General features: G+C 38.1%; 2 protein-coding genes and 2 pseudogenes across 6 annotated transcripts in view; 1 reads left to right on the forward strand and 3 right to left on the reverse strand.

Moving 5' to 3' along the window:
* The window catches only part of LOC131786192 (uncharacterized), a 164,809-nt gene that overhangs the window by 57,910 nt on the left and 89,676 nt on the right, over window positions 1-17,223 (reverse strand). The gene's annotated exons all lie outside the window — the stretch shown is intronic.
* On the reverse strand, window positions 4,044-8,815 carry LOC136276923 (arf-GAP with coiled-coil, ANK repeat and PH domain-containing protein 2-like; annotated as a pseudogene).
* Window positions 8,795-13,250, forward strand: LOC136283228 (uncharacterized). 4 transcript variants are annotated; one of them, XM_066171711.1, is made up of 4 exons: window positions 8,795-9,438; window positions 11,434-11,508; window positions 11,602-11,615; window positions 12,276-13,250. In XM_066171711.1, the coding sequence occupies exons 1-4, from the start codon at window positions 9,365-9,367 to the stop codon at window positions 12,410-12,412; spliced, it is 300 nt and encodes a 99-aa protein (XP_066027808.1). In that variant the 5' UTR covers window positions 8,795-9,364; the 3' UTR covers window positions 12,413-13,250. The 4 variants fall into 4 exon arrangements, with proteins under 4 accessions (XP_066027808.1, XP_066027807.1, XP_066027806.1 ...); XM_066171710.1 differs by having other exon boundaries at window positions 11,438-11,508; XM_066171709.1 differs by having other exon boundaries at window positions 11,438-11,615.
* Window positions 16,140-17,191, reverse strand: LOC136283227 (uncharacterized; annotated as a pseudogene).

Here is a 17,223-nt window from a genome sequence, read left to right on the forward strand (position 1 = left end):
ACAAGTATGGCGAAGGCTTTTGCTTTCTGACGCAAATTGCACGCTTAGTAGTGTAACCAGAAAAGATGTGACTCGTCGCTGCACAATCTCCTTCACCTTCCCCCTCTACCTAAGCCAAAGTAATTTTCTAACTAATTACGAGCACCTCTAAACACGCCTTGGTTGTTCGACTTTTATTTTTCTCACCAGTTTTCAAGATCGTTTTTTCCGATTGACTTGTGCGACTGCCAACTGTGATACAAAAGGGAAGGCATAGGAGACATTCCCGTATGAAAATGAAACCACGGATCATTTCCAGCGTCAAAGGTTCTCTATTGTACTGCTTTTAAGAGATTTACATTGATGCAGAGTTCCCCGTCATTTATTTGTTTGTTTGGTTGGGTTTTTTAGTTTCAATTTTTTTGCGAAAGTTAAGGGATAAGAATAAGCACTTAGAGTGAAGAAACGATCCAGGAAAAAAAATATTTAGGCTTCGACGGGAATCGGACCCGCTCCTCCCAAATACTAGTTGACCACCGTCGGACCATCTAACCTGAGAATCTACGTAAATTTGGCTGTTCCTCTTCCTTCATGCGGCTACGTAGCTCAGTTGATAGTCTCGGAAGGCACGGGCTGGAAACCCCTCTGAGTTTGAACCTTCTCAGGATTTCAGGCTTCTTTTTGGCAATCACTTCAACTGCAACTTATCTGAGAAGATCGGTTCTTCTACCTTACTCAGTGGTACTTTATGTGGCGAGAACTTAATTACATGATTTTGGTGAGACGGTATTTTGCGGGGTTATACTTTTGCGATCTCAAAACAAGGCCGGCAAATACAAAAGAAGGGAATGAAAATTCGCGATTCAAGCGTTTCAAATTCATTTTAGTTTCCAAAATGTCGTAACTTTTGACGACTGGACGAAAGATATTCGAAGGAGTTTGACCAATCTAGCCGATTCAGATGAAGATGATAGCGAGAATCTTTGTAAATTAAAGACAACACTTCGCAACAGAAGGTAAAAAATAAACTGAATTACCAATGAGACCAGTTTACAAAATTTGTGTGTTTGCCGATACATATCTTGTATATATTGTTTTTTTACAATTCAGATCATTTTTTCTGTAATTTAAATGTTCTATAAGGAATTAAATTTCGCGAGGATTTTTATCCGCTGGACAATGATTTCATATTTTTTACTACAGTTGCGAAAAAGGCGAATTCAAGCACCGATAAAGTGTATCACCCACAAGCCAAAATATCATAGATCTCATATAATGAAGTTCACATTATCGCTATACACCTTGTTCTTACAAATAGGAATATTAACGCGCATCGATTAATTCTTTTAATAAAAACAGCATTTTCCTTGAAGTCTTTTTAGTTTAAGGTAGCTGGAAACAGTTTTCCGAAACACCTGCTGACTGTATTAAAAGCGCTCAAAAACCAACACTTCCTCTTCGGTCTCCTCGCTGAGGTTGAACCAATTTCACACTTGTTGACTAAAGGATGGAAATAGTGTGCGTGACTTGGCAATCGCTATTATTATGCTAATCCTCGCTACCCTCGCTACCCTCGCAACTTCAAGATTTTCTTTTTTGCGATAACGCGCCACTGTTAGAAATTTTAACGACTTAAATCTAACCGTTTCAACGTTATGATTCTGCTTAGTTTGCATTTGACTGATTTAAATCAATGTAAAGAAATCGAAAGATTCCTTTTCCTTTTTCGTTGGGTAAATTTTCAACATGTCCTCCTCTTTGTTTTATATCTGTTTGTTGCCTATTGGCGACTTTTGTCGAAATTTCAGTCGCCAAATGTTGTCTCGCAATGGCGACCAAAATGGTCGGAGCTTGGGGAGCTGCGCTAGAGCCTGAAAGATGATAAATTGTAAAATGATATGGACAGTTGACAATCCTTGAAGTTTTATTCAGGTTTGTTTCTGATAAGAATGTGATAAGTGGAGTATGTTTTCAGGGAAATTTGTTTTCAAATTAAAACAATTGAAATAAAAGTATTAGATACCAAGTTTTGTCTGCATTCATAATTAATAGAGCTAAGCATTTGGTGTCATAAACAAACCACATTACCACAGTTTGAAATGGAAAACAAACAAAACAGTTTTGGAAGTGCTTTTTTTTCTACTTGGCACCTTGTTTTTCTCTGAAGTCTCCAAAATACTTTGTTTGCGTCAACTACAACTTCAAAAATTTCTATCTTCGCTTCCTTTGAGTTTGATTTTGGCTTCTTCGAAAGAGGAAAAGAAATGAAACCTGAAGCGGCCCTTTGGATTTGCTTGTTAGACTGGGAGACAAGTTGACAATGGATCGAAATCAAAATATTTGTGTGGTATTGTTAAAAGTTGAAGAGAATCGTAAGTCATTTACACCCTTAAACCTGTTAAACCGCTGAGGAAGGGGGCATCGGGGTCTATTAGCAACCGCAATCACTGAAAACACACAACCGCAAAAAAATTAGATCAAAACCGAAAATCGCATGCAAAACAGCCTTAAATGTCCACATCCTAGTGATCAAAACGCTGATCGATCCGATGCAGTGGTGACAAGTGGAGCATACAGAGCTTTTTGCGGTTATTCGAGATCAGTGGAGACGCATATTTTCCGCTCAGATCGAAGAGAAACGGGACCCAAATAGTAAAAACCGAAGTTTTCTGGCACAAAGACCGAAAAACCAATCTTAAAAATAGCCAAAACCGCAAAACCGAAAACCCCAATACCCCAACCTGAAAGTGACTGGGATCTAATTTCTCCTTACAATATCACACCTGAATCAAACATTGAGGTCACAAGAATACAGAGAATTATCACCAAATAAAGCAGCTCTTGTTTGTTAAACGAATTCTCCTTACCAGCCCCTCAGAAAATGTATGACAAAAAGTTTGGAGAATATGTATACTGATGTTAGGGTGTAAAAAGGTAAACAAAAATTAGCTGATGGGACTTCAAACAAAAAGGCAGAGATCAGTTTGTTTTTTATTTTTTAAATCAATATCAATCTAATGGAGGAAACCACTAAATCTGGTCAAAATCAACTAAATAATGATTCAATACTAGTTATTCTGTACAATTTTTCATAACTGAGCATTGGCCATAGTATACATACAGTCAACTCTTCATTAAACATTGATGTCCTTCCTTCCATTCAGTTGTCATTGGGGAAATTTTATTTACAAATTTTATTCCTTTTTTTTAAATTAATGATTTACTAAATAACTACTAAATAACTACTTGGGGAAAATTTTACATTCCTGATAAATAAAAAATATGCTAATTTGTACTGTTCAGTTTTCTTTCATTACATGACAGGTAGTAATATTGTCAGTGTGAAACATTAATTCCTGATTAGTGCAAGTTACTACAAAACTAAACATAAATTGGATATATAATTGTACTCCTTTTGTGTTTGTGGTATGATTAAATCTAGAGTGAACTGAATATTCAAATTGGTTTCTTCAGTGAAATGAGAATTTGTGTGCTTATTTTTGAGCAATGAAACATTTTGATGTGAAGTGACCTCAAATATTTGTTTTCAATTTAAGGTGGAACAAATTGATTTTGTTATCACAGTTGTGTCTGTCTACTTGGTGCACTTGCATCAAAATTGCGTTTAATCCTGTCAGGATCTCTGGATGCCATATTAGAAAAATCTCTGAAAACATCTTTGAATGTAACATCACCTGAAACAAAAAAATGACAGCAGTTAGTCCTTTAATCCATGACAGTGACAAGGTTCTAATTTCTCTTTACAATCTATCCCTTAAATCAAATGTTCAAGTCACGAGAATGAAGGAAATGATCAGCAACTAACGAAGTTCTTCATGGTTTTACAAATTCTCCTTGTTAGACCCTTGGAAATGTATAGAGAACAGTATGGAGAATATGCATAATGATGTTGGGGTGTAAAGGGTTCACCTTTACACCCCTTTGAGTGATTGATGAGTAATTTCCCTCTGCAACTAATTATAATTATGGATAAGTAGAGTGCATTTGATTTATGGTATAATAACAAACAAAACAAATCAGAAAGAACTAGATGGAGTACCTCTTTAAAAGATCTTACCCTGGGCAATCTCATTATCTTCTCTCATTTCTTCATTCAGTCTTGCCAGTCTCAACCTATAACACAATTTAATTTTTCACTGTCTAGTAAATGTTGACAAGTTAGAAATGGACCAAAAGTAGCTATATGTTTACCATAATAGATACAAAAATAACCTGACATCCAAAAAAGATATAAAATTTACAATTCCTAACAATGATTCTTTAACCAAAGAAGGCAATGACTAAAGACTGCTGTGTGAATTCCAATTCCAATTTTTTGGGATTCTTTCATTCACCTCTTGAAAGATAAATAAAAAAACCAGTTCCTAGGAACAGCATCATAATCAGATAACATCTACTGTTATATTGCATTTGTATACTTACAGAGTAACAATATCAGCATTTGTTTGTTTTAGTGCGATTGTAAGAGGGTCCTGAAATTAACCAAAGAAATCGATCAAAGAAACTTTCATGAGCACTGTTTTTAAAGCCACTTGTGACCTTTCTTGCAACATCTACTGCTTCCTCTGTTTTCCAAGGGAATACAGATTAATTTGGAAGGAAAGTCTAGCAGTTCATGGGAGGTTGTCTCCAAGGGCTTTTTTTCATGCATCACCACATTATGTTCACACTCACCCCTCCATTCTCATCAACATCATGCTGGTTACCTCCTCACTTCAGGAACAAGAGGATAGGACTGAAAATAAAGGAGCAGTATTAATATAAGTGATGACAGATGATGCCACAGCTGGGTGAACTGTTTTAAGCCCTGGCCACACCACTGTATTGTGTTCTAGAGATAGACACTATTCTACGGAAAGAACTGGTTGCTAAGAGCTACAGGAACTAGGTTTAAGTACACACAGTTATGGGACTTTTACTGGAACATGTGGTTGTAAGTCTTAAACTTACCAATATTCATATGTATTGATAATAACAACTTGAAGCAAGAAAGAAAAAGAAATAAAATGCTTTGCCTTACAGAAACAAGCAAGGTTCTTAATAGACTCACAAAGACTGCAGGAAATAGTGAAGGTCAGAACAAAAATTGTTCTAACAAAATAGTCACAGGCCACAAATGATTGTGTTTTCCAATATTCTAGGTGAGAGAAGCCTACAGGAACTAGGTTTAAATACACACAGTTATGGAACTTTTACTGAAACATGTGGTTGTAAGTCTTAACCTTATCAATATTCATATACTGATAATAACAACTTGAAGCAAGAAAGAAAAAGAAGTAAAATTCTTTGCCTTACAGACACAAGCAAGGTTCTCAATACACTCACAATGACTGCAGAAAACAGTGATGGTAAGAGAGAAAATGGTTTTAATAGAATGTTCTTTTTGATCAACTCACCCTGTCTGCCCAAGAAGTGCTGCATGATGAAGTGCACCTCTTCCCCTCTTGTCTTTCTGGTTTATTTTAGCTCCATTTTGTAAAAAAGGAACTCACAAGCTGGTAATGATCCCTTGAGGAAGAAAAATAATAATTTCATTACATGATGACCCTTCCATGAAGGAATTGCAAGTACTCAGCATAGCAGAAAGTCAACAGAAAGAGTCAAACCTACCCCTAAGACAGACTGGTGAAGTGCTGTTTTTCGTTCATCTTCCTCATTTACCCAGTTCACTTTGGCACCTGAAAATTTTCCATAAATACTTTCATGACTTGTACATTTTTGAGGAAAGTGGAAAGTTACACACAGTTTGTGTGATTACTGTAAGTATCACTTTCCAAAAATGTCTGTGCAGCCATTAAATAAACAATAAGTGCAGCATGTTCTTGTCTACCTTCTGCAAGGGATGCAGCCATAAGAGGAAGACTCTTCCATTCTGCTGCTTTGAAAAGTAACTGCAACAAAAACCCACAATTAAAACAAGCCACAAGCAATGTCATGTACCATTAAACTGTTGACCCCTGAGAGTGACCAGCATCTACTTTTTTCTTACAGTATCACCCATGAATCGCACATTAAGATCACAAGAATAAAGGACATGATCACCAACTAAAGAGGCACTGAATCATTAAACAAATTCTCCTTGTCATCATGTCACTAAATGTATAGAGAACAGTATGGAGAATATGCATGCTGATGTTTGAGTGTAAAGGGTGAATAATCACCACTAAGTATCAACTTAATAAATCTCAAGACATTACAAAACAGCATATAATGACATAACAAATAAATAAATAGATAGTGCAGACCTCTTTATTTGGTAATTAAAGATACATACCCTACTGGGATGAACTCTTTTCAACACGGCAATCACTTTCTCTTTGTCCTCCTGTAGTCTTTTCTCCAGGTCACCATCGCCATTATTCTGCACTCTTTCACAAATGGTTGCCTTGCAAGTCAGACCATCTTCACTTCTGGTTGAATCAAATGAACCTACCCTATCTCTACCCTTGTAAGAAGACATAGCTGCTCCGATGGAGGCTGCCCGTCGCCTCTCAATGTCTTGACATGATGTTGATGGTGCACTAGTTCTTGGCCTGTCCTCATCATGTGAGTCACTGCTAGCAATCTCATCACTAAGATTTGAAAATAATTTGACACAAAATTTGAAGCAACATGTTCTAACTTTTCAGAGTCTTCACTTGTTACATCCACAGAGAGTATTTCAACAGGGGCACTCTTTCAGTTGTCCATCTTTGACTTTGACTTCATGGCAAGTTTCCTATAGAAAGGTTTACTTTTTTTTGGAGTCTGTTCTCTCAACAGCCAAATGTGTGCCCCTTTCCTCATGGTGAACTTTCAATCTTGCAAGATTTCTAATGATCCCTTTTTTCAAAGTTTGACAGTTTTTTAGAAAGGTTTCCAGGGAAATAAACTTTTGTTGTAAATATTTTAACTTCATCCAAGTCTCACTTTCACCCCTTCAACAAAAATCATGTGATAATTATTTTTCAAAAAATGTTATAAACTATAAAAATTTAGAAATTAATATTTAAAATAACTAACAGTACCTGCTACTTTGAGGAGTTGGTTTATTTGTATGGGAATTGACTTTTGTCTCAAGAATTCCATTGACTTATTTATTTCCTGATTCTGTCATTAACTTAAAAACAAAACCTAAAATTACTACATAACATTCATTTAGTTCTATTTTACCTGTACCTTTTCTCTAAAATTAAAAATATTCCATCACCAAGTCAGAGACTATGCCTTGATCACTTTAAGATGCAAGCCCATTTAAAATTATGCCAGAGTATTGTCCAGTACAACAGTTGCAAACCCAAAATGTAGTGCTTAGTCAAACATTAAAGGTATGCATCTTATGTTACCTTGACTTGCTCTGGTTCCTATGCATCAGGAGTCAATGAGCAAACTTTAAAGACATGTACAACCAAACTCCTGTTAAAACAAGCATTACCAAATTGAAATAAAGAATTGACAAAATAATTTGCAAGCGTGCCAGAGTGGCCAGAAAAACCTGTCCTCAAAAAGCTCTAAAAGAAAATAAGGCAGAAAATCTGAGACAGGCCAAGCACAACTCACATCTCCCATCATTAGACTATACTACGTTTGACATACACCGTATAAGCAGACTACAACTAAGTAGCTATAAGAACGATGTGCAGCTTTCTGATAATTTCTGGAAGTTTCTCAAAATTTCTAGAATATGACAGCTTTATTTCAGAATCCCATTCTAGCTTCTTTCAAGAAAACATTTTCCAAGTTTTAAGTTCTTTCAAAAGCTGGAAATAGCTGGAATTTAACACATGCATTAGCTGCTGCCAGAAATTGATAGCTTTTTCCAGTCTATATTTCTTGCAGGAAACTGGAATAAGCTAGAAATAGTTAACAACTAATTTACATTTAGCAAAACTGAGAGAAATTGTCAGCTTAGTCAATTTCATTTTATTTTAAAGTCTTGAATAAGAAAATGAAAAGATGTACTTTACCTTACAGCTTGCCATACATAATAGATTCAAAGTAGTAAAACTTACACAACTATCATTGGCTCTTTTTTTTTTTAATTCTAGATCTACCTTTTCAAGATCAGTGGGATCTTTTCTTTTTTGTTAGTAGCGGAAATCAGTGATTTGATATTTACAATAATGTTTCTGGAAACCCTGAGTAATTAGATTAATCAGTTTTGGGCAGGTACACTTGATGTACAGTTATAAGTCACCTGTCATTGAAAAGTAGATTCTCAACATGCTGATTTTTTTTCATAATGCAAAGCCACTATTCAATACTTATTAGCAGATTTGTCTGATTATACAGTCATCTAATCAGTGACTAACATTGTTGGTTTTAAACAAGTTTCTCATAATCAATTAAGAACTCCGACAAATTCTGTTCACCGCAGAGTTTTGAATAAGAAATTTGCATAAGGGCATTTACACTAATGAAAATACAAGATACAGCTAGAATAGATTGTTTCTGTTATCTTCCTGTTTGTGTTTAGTCCAAATTTTTCTTGAGAATGAACAATTGAGAGTCACATTGTGACTACCATTGACACCTTGAGAATGGTTGCTTTTGTCAGGGCTCACATTATGAAGAGCCAACTTTGCAGAGAGATACTTAACACTACAAGTACAATGATAAATAAGTAAATTACTCACTTTTTTGTTCATTACAAACAACTTTATCGACAATGACCACAGCAATTCGGAGCCCTAGCAACACACCAATCGTTTGAGTTGCCAGAAAGGTGAATGATTTCTTCAAGGATACAGTCCACAGCGATCGGGTACATAAGAGCCGTCGTTGCAGCGATCAACTGGTCAGCGGTGAAATTCGTCGGCATTTGGTAAACAAACATGGCGGATCGGCAGTTGTGGCTGCAACGGCCGCTTGCTTCACAAAAAATGCGAAGTGTGTCCAGGGAATCCTTTACTTTGTAGCGGAGGACTTTGTTACGAATTTTTTTTATTAACTTTGCAAGAAAGAGTGATTCTTGGACAGAATGGGCGCGAAGCGAACAAGAAGAATAACCATCTGGCAAACCTTGCCCCTGAAGAATTTCACACGTGTTTATTTTCGACCCATGCCAGATTGTGATATTTCTCGCCGACTTTGAAGTGACCACAGCTTTTCAATACGATCAAAGCAAAAGTTCCACCAGATTTGAATTTGGAAGCGTCTGTTCGCGGTGTGACATTCATATCTCCACGTGTTTTACCGTGATCGTCCTTGGCGTCCGTTTTAACTTTCAGTTTCGTCCTGTTCAGCTGAGTTCTGTTTAGTTTTGATTTCCGAAAATGCCAAAGCACAGGTACGTTGTTGTTGACTGGGGATCGTGGGGAGTGGAGGCGCAGAGTTCCTCGAAGATCATCGTTCGTGATCCCTTCAATGTGAGAGAAGGAGATGAATGTTCACTGCAAGGAACAGATCCAGCGACAAAGAGACCCATGTTGTTTCAGGGACATGTTCTTGCAGTATTTGGTGAGTTTATGCACCCAGTATTTTTCTCAATTACATTGATTTTCGTTTTGAAGTGCTACAAATGGTTGGTAAACCCGTTTTCTTTCGAATTCCTTGGTTTGATCTTCGAATTGCGGTGATTTCGCCAACGAGTGATTTCGCCAACGTCACGTTCGCCAACGTCCTTGTTTGCTTCGCCAACGCGATGAATCGCTTGGCCAACGTCCTACTGGTCACTTCGCCAACGCCAAATGTCTAGTAATAACTTAGTAATAGCTTAGTAAAAAGGGTGCTTACTGATACTTCGGATGTAATGCTGATACTTGGGTCAGAACAATTTTAAGTTAATGCTAGTTTCGCTTGGCTGACTTCCAAACAATTTGCATATTTTTGACAGATCCAGAAAAAGCCGGCGTGTGAGCACTAACATCGCGGTAATTTAAAACTGTTGAATAACAAACTCCGATGGCTTCCAAATGTGTTCCAAAAATGTATAACTCAAAATTTTTGCTTGAAAAATGCGTTACGATGTGAATTAACGAGTTAACATTTTTCAGAAACAATCAGAGTTTGTTTTCCAGCCTTCAAAACGAGTCAGAAATAAAATATAACATGTATAATATCAACAACATTTTAATAACAATACGTACTTTTATAAATATTTACAAGTGCAAAATATTTTAGTGGAAAACCTATTTACAAAATGCACGGATTTTAAGTAAGTTCATTTTAAGTAAGTTCACTGTCAGATGATATAAGAAACTAAATAACATTGGTCACGGTTCAGTTTTGGTCAGCGTAATGAGTTTTTTTTTACTTTTAGATGTCTTCTGTTAGGTGTAAGGTAAGCAACAACAGTTGTATAAAAGAGAAATTAGATCCTCCATCAACTTATAATCCTGGCCCAGGTCTCTACTTTTTAGAGTATCAGAGTATATATAAGTAAATATAACTTACCAGTGTTACACATTCGATGGTTCCAGCGAAAACATCCATCGCACTGAACCGCTTGCTGCCGAGGCCATACCAGTTCGTGACAAACAATACAGTTTAAAATCTGCGCAGTAGCCATCCTGATATTAATAGTATTCCGAGAGAAAGGTTTCCGAGATAATTCGTTATGAGTAGTAGAGTGTGTCGTAATCGTATGATTGAAATGAACATTCTTCGCATGCCAGTGTGTTTTATACACTTCGAAGGATCGAAATATCATACCAGTTAGTTTCAAGCAATGGGATTGGTTTATTTAGAACAATAGGGTAAAATTAACAAGTTTTAACACAATGAGTTTACACGTCTATTCATATGGTAATATACAAGCGTGTGTTTCTTGTAATACTTATATACTCTTGATCAAAGTTATAATATGCGCTGGAGTTATAGAATTAGTAGTAGTAGTAGTCTACAATGTATTTATATAAATCTCTGTTCTAGAAGTCTCAAAGGTAATTATATAAATCTCTGTTATCGACAAATAAACCTTATAGAAGAACTTAAGGAAAAGGTTGCACACATGTGACTTTATTGCTCTAAGTTAAATTCAGCAACGTACAGCGCCGGTGACGTGTGGCGTGCCGTGCATTTATGTGGGCCCACTGTGTTTTAAGTTGCGCGTACAAGAGAAGGAAACTAAGTCCGAACAAAATAACGGAAGGAAACTAAGTTTGAACGGGGAAATCAAGTCAGCTCAGTCAAGTAAATAACACACAGAAGCAAGAAGAAGTAATGGTAAATTTTTATTTAGAGTAAACTAATACATTGGCAAAGTGACCAGTAGGACATTGGCCAAGCGACTCATCGCGTTGGCCAAGCGACCAAAGACATTGGCGAACGTGACGTTGGTGAAATCACTCGTTGGCGAAATCACCAGATACCTGATCTTCACATCACTGCTCGTTAAAACATAAATCTCAAGAATTTTGACTTCAAACAGGTTTTCGATTTTGACGGTTCTTTTCATTCTTAGCTTTATGTCTATGCTCTCTCGTTAATATCTTTTTCATGTCAAAACTATAGTCAGGAGACATTGGTCAAGTTAATAGAGGATGCTACCGATGCAAAGTCAGCTGTGGAGGCACTAGCAAGGCAGCTGTTCTCAAGTGAGGAACTGCAGAATTCATCAGTCGCTGGCTTTCAGTGCAATAAAGATTATGAAGCAAGACCAGGCCTGAGTCCATCAAGGTGGAGCCTTTTAGAAAGTGAGTTAATTTTTAAAGGTGTATTTCTTTAACTATTTATATACACCTATATGTGCTCACTGTTTTTGGTTTTGTGTCACAGGTCTTGGCTGCATTTCCTTGACTTTTGTTTAAAAAATATATGCATTAGACATTGATGGAAGCTGAAAGAAAAGTTCTCATCATTATGGTCACATGTCAAAATACTGCACATACATACTGTCATACTACATGCTGTCAAATGGTCAACATTTCCAACTACATTTGCACTTCAAATAACATAGGCAAACCAGCTTACATGTATGTGTTTAGAGCCTTTTTGCCACTCAATTAAAATTACCTGAAGATTCATTTGGGAGGGTGCAGTTCATAGATTGTGCCATTTGGCGCGTGGAATGGAGTGCAAGGGAGTATCTACAAACAGAACAATTGCAGCCTCCTGGATGAATCACCACATAATCTGAATTGGGTGGCAACAAGGATGCACACATGTTAGCTGACTGCATCTATTTACTGGTTTAAATTCAGCGATTGAAAATTCAGTAATTAATATGTGGTTAAAAATAATTGAAGTTCTTTCAGCAAGAGTTCCTTTGTATAATTTATGTTTTGCACTATACAGTTTCAAATGTAACATGCTTTTTACTTAAACTGCTTTCATTTGCTTTTTCCTTTTTACAGGTATTGTGCTAAGGAAAGGATTCACTGCAGCTACAAGGTCATCTGTGAGAAAGAACCTTGGCCTGGTTCTAAAGAAGGCCAGAGCAAATAAAGAAAACAAGGCTAAATGCAGAGAAGAAGAACAGAGAAAGCTATGAGAAACATTTTATTGTCCTTGTTTATTTTTTATCAAAAAAGACAATGTTTTCTTCAGTTTCAGTTCAGGACAGTCATAGCGACAAAGAAAAGATTTTCATATGTAACATACATTTTGGATACTTCATTTTTACTGTATAGAATTTCAAATAAATTTGTTTAGGGTATTGCTGGCAAAAAAAAAACATGATTCTTGTTTTTGTTGGGCATGTGAATGCTACAAACAAAAAGCCTGGTAAGATTCATGGTAAATTATGGGTTTAGCCTTGTTTTATACATCTAATAAATTAGTTGAGATTGTTGAATGGCAAGTAAAAGTTATTATAGTCATTAGTCAGAGTGAATCATCATGAAGTAAACACCTGAAAAACCTGGAATAAATGCTGAAAAAATCTTCAAAATCTAGAATATACTAGAAAAAGCTGGAAATTGGTACATTATCTATATCACCGCTACTTTAAGGAACATGAAAGAATTTTCTAGAAAATTCTAGAAATCTACATTTTGTAATAAGCTGGAAAAACCTGATTTTATCCTATTTTGTGATTTCTGGAATAAGCTGGCAAATTCTGGCAGATTCTACCCTAATTGGAATGTTCCACTAACATTCTAGAATAGTCTAGAATTTTCCAGAAAAGAAAATTGGTAAATTCTAGAAATTCCGAGAAATATTTTCTGTCATATTTCTAGAAATTTTCTCGAAATAACCAGAATATTCCGATCTTATTTTGCAAGGGACGTGAACAATTAAATTACAGCAAAAGTATTGTTGACGCATTTAAACAGTCACCGTTTGTGTTCTGTGTGCTTAATACATCTACTCTTTGAAGAAGGACACTTCCACCCCGCATGTATATCCAATAGGTCGCATGGAATACGCCCGTTAGCGGGGTTGGACGCGGCACCAGACTTAATACTATGCATACCGAACTTGGACACATCTCCACGAAAGGTTCTATGTGCTTTTTGAAATCATCTCTTAGCGTAGTTACGGAAACTTATTTGCTAGAGTGGAAATATTTGCGAGACTTAGCCTCAACCATACGACGAACAAGGATAATGATATCATTTATTTTAGAACTTTTAAAAGTTTTTCCCGAATAACGTGCGCTACTCACGGTAACGACTTCCTTCCGTTAAACTTTGATCACAGACAAACGTATTAATACAGACAGGTCAGTATCAAAGAAACGGAGAACAATGTCAACAAGTGCATAAAACACAAAAGATGACGGCAATCCCATAGTTTCATAACAGGAGAAATAAAGAAGACTTAGTTGCACACAATTCTGCTTGTAGCGGCCGACACAAGCGAAGCAAATTTTCAACGACAACTACGAGTTTCGTAAATGAAGACACAATGAAGCGAGGATATATTTTGCGCACAAGCCTTGAATCGTTTTATTTAACGCAGTAAGGAAGAAGGTGAGCTAAATTCAAAAAAAGGATAAAGGAACACAGCTTGGAAACGAACTCTAACGGGAAAAACGTGTAGCGCTCAAACGAAGCGTGAACAACGTAAGCAACGTGTTACAAGGTTGCGAAAACGATCGATAGGAAAATTGTGTAAAAACTAGGCGAAACTACCAAAATAGTAGATATTTAGACAAGCACAAAGAAAAGGAACAAAGGCACTTGTATAACAGTCACGCTTGTAAGAGTTTAACCAAAACGAACTTCAAGATAAGGTGGGCAAAAAGGCGCTCTTCCGGTAAACACGTCTTATCGTTAGCCCAAAGCAAGACAACCAACTAAAATGCGGTTCTGGGTGGAACTTAGAAGATCACGTCCCTAACGGACAAACAGTAACGTCATTGTTGCGTTTTAACACGAATTAAAGTTATAGCGAATCAATGTCCCAAAGATGGAATGTCACCATGTCACCATCATCACACGGAAAACCGTACGATAATATTCCATCTTCCTTTTCGCCTTGTTTCCTACTGTTTTCTTGCTGCTCCTCGAAGTCAGAGCGTTCGAGGCTGACCGGTTCGCCTGACTAAATTTCTCTCTCATAGAGGTACAAAGGGGGAGTTCCAGCTATTACCTACCACCGTTGTTTCCTGTCTGGCAGAGCGCCGACGCACTGCTGCAACAAATGTTTAAGTGCCTCATCTTCTATATGCTCTGTACTGTCACCTGTAGAGGTGGTAACAGTTGAATTGCTGGTATGGCCGACAGGATCGTGGCACGTTCAAGTAAAGGATACCAAGAATTTGGATTTGTAAAATAGTACACCGCCCAACGGGTTGTCTCCTTTAAGCCATCTTTTGCTGCATTTGCAAAGTTTCTTGGGTAATCTAACACCGTGGGGGTTTTCGAGGCCGTCAAGCATTTCAACTGACGCAGCAGTCCTAGATGTCTTGTTACCCTTCGGGCCATTGAGGTTTTTTGGTTAATTGGCAACTTCGCTTCTGATATAATTTTCATTGACGCACAATAACTCGAAGAGTGTCACTGAACAGCCCGACCGCCTCCTGAATGCTAGAGAGCCTGTTCGCCTGGTGCTTTTCGTGGACTAAGAAGATCGATTTCTTCATAAATTCTCGTCAAAGGACATCCCGGTTCTCGGTTCGTTTAAGTGATTATTTCCCGAATCCCGCTCCTCAAAAACGCCGATTCCCGAGTCCCGTTCATGATAGCAATCCCGCATCTCGCTCCCCTCTTATTTTAAATTCCCGGATCCCGGCCTTTAAATAAGCCCAGTCCCGGATCCCGAAAAACCTAGTGGGGACCCTTAGGCATCAGCAATTACTTGCACTCTATCTGCGAACAAAGGCTCTTTTGGCTGCACTGGACGAACCACCTTCCTTTTCGCTGCTTCGACAGATGATTTCACGAGTGGACGACCAGTGGGGCAAGATTCCATCCCGGCCATAGTATGACCCCATTTTCGTCTTCTCGGATAGGACGTAAAACCGTAGACCCCGTCTCCTGCAGGGTTGGGGTAGGAGACGTTAATTTCCCACGCACGAGATTACTGTGTGGTGGATGTCCTCCCCTGGGGTGGGATGGGTGGAAGAGACGCTAATTGTAAAGCGCCTTTGATCATATAAATGTTAAAGGGCGCTATAGAAGTAAATGTAAAGCGCTACTACCATAGGTTCAATGGGTGACCCACCCATATTGTTTTCCACAAGTTCGTTCGTAAGCTCATTGATAAACAAGGTGATAAACAAAGGCTTGGCCGGATTTACAGGTATACCATTCTTAGAAGAAGCCCACTTCCGCCATCTTAACCAGCCTGACTTATACACTGACACAATGGAGGGAGCCTTCGATCCTAGCTGCAAACGTAGAAGGCCTGGAACGAAACGACGTAGTGATTGGTCCCGGAAAGAAGAACGTCTGAAACAAAAACAAGGAGTCATCTCAAAACCATTTATTTGAATAGGTGTTTGATAATAAAACCGAAAAGGGAAAAAATCCCCCCAAAACGCTCAAACAACTTGATCTTAGGCCAAATCAACCAAAAATTACGGGCCAAACAGGCCACAAATACGGGCCAAAATCACGGGGAAAGTCAGGCTATAATCACGGGCCAAATCTAGCCACAAATACGGCCAAATCAGTCCAAAAAACAGGCCAAATCAGGCCAAAAACATGGACGAACTTCGGCCAAAAGCACAGACCAAAGAGACCCAAACACATGTGCCAAAAAAGTCAAAAAATAAGTTATGCACGCCGATTAAGGCCCACTCTCATGCTACGCGGATATAGAAAATAATCTCACTGAAAATCTAAGCATAAAGCTATAACATTCTGAATTTTGGGCAGCCGCGAAGGACTGACGCATGTGATCTATAACTTTGCTTCTGTCCTATAGCCCTTCTAGCAAAAGGTTGCTCATCGCCAGGAGGGAAAAAACTTCTACCACGAAAGGCTTAAACTGACATCCCTGACGTAAAAAAGGCCAAAAATACGACGAGGGCCATTCTGCAATGATCGAGGTTGTGCGACTAACACATGATGTCAGATAACGGACGGAATCGACAACGAGGCTGACTCGGGGACAAGTCCAATATAATTGTTCTCACCACTCCCGTCTTGCACCAAGGCGTCCACCCCACTTGGCATCCTCTAGCCGGAAAACAGATGGATTCATCTTTATCGCAAAACCTACTGAACTGATCAGGTTTCTCATCCAGCGATCTGGGAATCTACTGCGACTCGAGGGATATATCCCGTGCAGAAAAAAACTGAAATTAAGATAATGTAACCAACTAGAGGCGAGCTTTAGAACTACCTACGGACACTATTCTGGAAGCTCTCTGAATATCAGTGAAAACTTTTACCCTCTGGTGCGTAAGCTGGCCCGCGAAGGACAGTAACACATAGTAGATAGCTTTCAGTTCATGGAAAGTAGAGCTTTGACCGAGGTCATCGAACGTGGACATACCGGTGGCCGCTAAACCGTCTAACGATGCTGAAAACCCGCCAAAGGCGACATCGCTTGCATCAGAGAATACGACGGTAGACGTGTCAGGCGGAGGTCGAAGAGAGTAACTATTAAATGAACCGATGTTCGAATATCAGAATTTCAACTCTTCCAAAAGTGCTGCAGGGAAACGAAAGGTTTGATCCCATCCTGATCGAGACTCGATCGCTAGGTGCATTTGTCAGGTGAAAAGACGCGAAATAGGACCCACTGCGAAGGAAAGCGAAATTATGGAGCCCGCTATTCTAGCAAATTTGCGATACGTAGACGACTCGTCCATGATTGCGGTGCTCAGAAGATTTTTAAGCTTGAGGACCTTCTTCTCTGGAATTTAAAAAGCCATGGTATTGGTATTGATTACAAAACCCAGCCATT

Source organism: Pocillopora verrucosa, chromosome 9, assembly GCF_036669915.1.
Source record: "Pocillopora verrucosa isolate sample1 chromosome 9, ASM3666991v2, whole genome shotgun sequence".
In the NCBI taxonomy this organism is placed as follows: Eukaryota; Metazoa; Cnidaria; class Anthozoa; order Scleractinia; family Pocilloporidae; genus Pocillopora; species Pocillopora verrucosa.